Genomic DNA, 3,831 nt, shown 5'->3' on the forward strand with positions numbered 1-3,831 from the left:
GCGTCACACAGTACGACTTTGCCGAGTTTGTGAAGGGCGGAAGGGTGGATCATAGGCTGCGCAAGCGGTCAGCCGACAACAACGATGATGATGATGATGATGACGACGATGACGATTTAGCCAACTTCCGGAGAGGATTTAAATTCGCCTACAACAATAGGAACTTCCACAAAACGGACGTGCTGGATAGTATCTCCACTTCATACGAGGGCACCAAAAAGATCCTCGCCGATTCCGAGCCGAGGGTGCCTTTCTACGTGCCCCACAGCATCAGATTGGATTACGCAGAGGAGTCTTCCGCCACAGATCTCCCTCATCCCACTGTCAACCTACAGTTACAGTTGGACGAGCACGTCATATCGAAACGGGATGCTGAGTTGGAACCCATGCTGGTGAACGTTAGTCTGCTACAGTACTTGTCCACGGGCCGCTGGTTCCTTTCCGTCTACAACGACGAACTCCAACCGCACAGCGTATCCCTGATTATCTCCGAAGCCGAGGGCGTTTCCACCACTTGCCCCAACGATTGTTCCGGTCGCGGATCCTGCTACCTGGGAAAGTGCGAGTGCATAGACGGCTTTCAGGGAATTGACTGCTCTAAAAGTGAGTGTTTTTCCTTCTACAATATATATATTTCTCTTTCTTTATCTCTACCAGTTCCACTAGTCTCTCTCATATGACCTCTTTCCAATCCATTCCAATAATGACCATAATAAGATACCGCTAAAAGTATACGGTAATCGAGACCACTTCCTCACATAATGGACCTTTCAACTTTTACAAGACCGCATAAAAGGAAGGAAAAAGTAAATACCAATCCACCCTTCTTTTATCTCCACCGAAGATTACTTCAAATAACATTGACGCAGATCCCCTGCGAGATCTATACCCCAAACGTAACATTTCTTATTTACCGCACTATAATTGAAATTCTATATTTAATTTACCTCAGTAGAGTTCAGATTAAGTCAATAATAATGTTTATTGCAATACAAAAAAAATTGCAGCATTTACAAGAAATGCTGTAAAATTGAGAGAAGAAATATTAATTTAAAATTGAAGACTATATATTTGTATATATACTTAAATATAAATTAAATGTTTCAAATTCAAAATCGCATTTTCATCTGATAGATTAATTAAAAAAAAAACAATTATATTAAAAATGTGGGTTTTTCAACTAACTGTTATGGATATATTTACCTAACTATAATTGGTAGAGAAATTAAATATGATTATTTTCAACTGGGTTAAATTTAAATTATATTAATTATAACTTTATCTGGAATTATTCACGTGATTAAAAAACGAAATATGTGCTAAAAAAAAAATATAGGTGGATTTAACTTATTTCTGGAATAAAATTATACTTTTTCGGTTTTAATGCCGATGAATAATTTGCATGTATTTTTATTGGAGTACATGCATAGGTCAATTCATTAATCGTTTAGCGTTGGACATGTTTGTGCCATTACCACAAAACCAATGGTGCTTGTAATCGATGAGGTTTTATCCACCCACATAGTGAAAAACTATTTGCTATTGCGTTTAGGTTCAATGGACCCACTCGATGGATTTAGGGTTAATAAAAAGGCGGTAACGTGGTGCAACCGCCCGAAAACTTTACATGTTTGCCAGTGCCAGAATTCCAAGCGCGCCCTTAAGTATTTCCCATTATCGCTCGCACATCCTTCCCTCTCTCGCCATAAGAAGCGGCGCTCCCCATTTGCGATTCTTTTTGTGCCATCATACAAATCCCCCTGAAACAAACCGAAAATAAAAGGAACTGAAACGGAAAGAAAGAAGACTATTAACGAAACATTTTGTAGGGGGCCTATCTAATTGTTTTTAAAGCGACGTTCTTTCAGTTGTTGTTGTTGTATTTGTTATCTGCAATTTATTCCTACTTAGGTATTTGTCCGGTATTGTGTTCCGGTCATGGTCAGTACGGTGGTGGATTATGCCATTGCGAGGAAGGTTGGAAAGGGCCCGAATGTGATATACCGGAGAGCGAATGTCGTGTAGCCGATTGCACCGGTCATGGACAGTGCATTCGTGGATCGTGCAGATGCAAAGCCGGATGGAAAGGAGATGGCTGCGAAGAGAGCGATTGCGAGGATCCGACCTGTTCAGATCATGGAGCTTGTGTGCAGGGCCAGTGCTACTGCAAAGCCGGATGGCAAGGCGATCGATGCCAGCTCATCGATGAACAAGTGCACAAGTGTCTGCCGAGTTGTTCTGATCATGGGGTCTACGATTTGGAGTCGGCCAAGTGCATCTGTAATCGTCACTGGACGGGCGCCGATTGTTCACAGGGTAATTTGATTGGGAACCGAGGACGTTAAAGGGCGTTGTTAATAACAAGACAAAAACTATGGTTCTGTTTGGCAGCTTTGTGCAATTTGGATTGCGGCGAGAACGGTAGATGCGACTCAGGAAAGTGTCGCTGCAACCCCGGATGGACGGGACCCAGATGCGAGCAGTTGCCCTGTGACCCCAGATGCCAGGAGCACGGCCAGTGTAGAAACGGCACGTGCGTCTGCTCTCAAGGTTGGAACGGACGCCACTGCACTCTACGTAAGTGACTTTTCCAACTTCGAACAACTTCCAACAAACTTCTCTAATTTCACACATACACACTGGAAACCTTCTTTTCCATTAAAGAACCTGCTAATGCTGTTTTTATATAGCACTCTTTAATAATGCATTATACCTTATCTCTATGTCATTTTAATGTATTTCCTCTAAAGCCTGTCAGCCATTCAAAAGAAATCATACAATATTAAGAATATTGAATTGTCCTGTTATCATTTAAAGAATCTATAGATTATGTCCAAGTGTTGCATAATTTTAATATTTCTGATATATAGCTGGATGCGAAAATGGTTGTTCAGGACATGGGCAATGCACTATGGAGGAGGGATCCTATTTGTGCGTATGTATCCAAGGATGGGCTGGCTCCGATTGCAGTATCCCACTGGAATTGATTTGCAATGATGATGCAGATAATGACCACGGTGAGTACGGAACGGAACACACGGAATACTCCTCTTAGTAGGTAGAGTAGGGTTTATTAATTGGAATCTCGTGTCCCATTACCAGACGGAATGACGGATTGCTCGGACAGCGAGTGTTGTTCTCACTCCAGTTGTGCGGATCATATCATGTGCTTAGCTAGTAATGATCCTGTGGAAGTGCTCCTTCGTAAGCAGCCGCCTTCCGTGACGGCATCCTTCTATCAGCGCGTCAAGTTCCTCATCGAGGAGAATTCGGTACAGTCCTACGCCCACATGGACGAATATACAGAAAGGTAAGTACAAGGCCAGGCCGTGTAGTTGAGTGTAGAGCTTAAGTGCAGTCTTTTACTTATTTGAAAGACCGTAGACACGCAGACTGTGCGGGCTATGCGGCCTCACCGGACTAGCTCTGCACGTTGAGCGGAGGCTCGACCTGGCCGCTTTGCTCGGGCACCGCACACTCCCCATGCGGAGTTCCGTCCAACCCGACCATCCTCCCCCCGACACACTGCACTCTTTCAAAACTCTCAACTCTGTCCATCCGGTGGATATTGAGCATATATATATATATATTCATTGTAATCGCTTCCAACGGTCCTACACTTACTGCTAGTTTAGAGTCTAGAGTGCCCGAAATGAGATGTAGGTCGTTGGACGACAGAGTCGCAGCGTGTTTGGTTTATCATTGTGTCTTGTCTGTATTACCTTTGTGTGCGTCTACCCGCCTCTGAAGCCCGAGTCTGTCGCTCACCAAGCCGACTTTAATTTTAAACCAAAACAAAGAAAGTTAAAAAAAAAAAAAAAGTCTGCAAAG

General features: G+C 43.1%; 1 protein-coding gene across 1 annotated transcript in view; it reads left to right on the forward strand.

Annotated features, from left to right (window-relative positions):
• Positions 1 to 3,831, forward strand: part of LOC108561052 (teneurin-a-like) — an 18,888-nt gene that overhangs the window by 1,342 nt on the left and 13,715 nt on the right. Inside the window, 6 exon segments of the mRNA XM_017918821.1 lie at positions 1 to 3; positions 5 to 603; positions 1,912 to 2,316; positions 2,392 to 2,577; positions 2,871 to 3,017; positions 3,103 to 3,310. The exon segment at positions 1 to 3 is cut by the window's left edge and continues 247 nt beyond it. Of these exon segments, the coding sequence (XP_017774310.1) occupies positions 1 to 3; positions 5 to 603; positions 1,912 to 2,316; positions 2,392 to 2,577; positions 2,871 to 3,017; positions 3,103 to 3,310 (1,548 nt within the window).

Source organism: Nicrophorus vespilloides, unplaced genomic scaffold, assembly GCF_001412225.1.
Source record: "Nicrophorus vespilloides isolate i.1.1-1 unplaced genomic scaffold, Nicve_v1.0, whole genome shotgun sequence".
Classification (NCBI taxonomy): Eukaryota; Metazoa; Arthropoda; class Insecta; order Coleoptera; family Silphidae; genus Nicrophorus; species Nicrophorus vespilloides.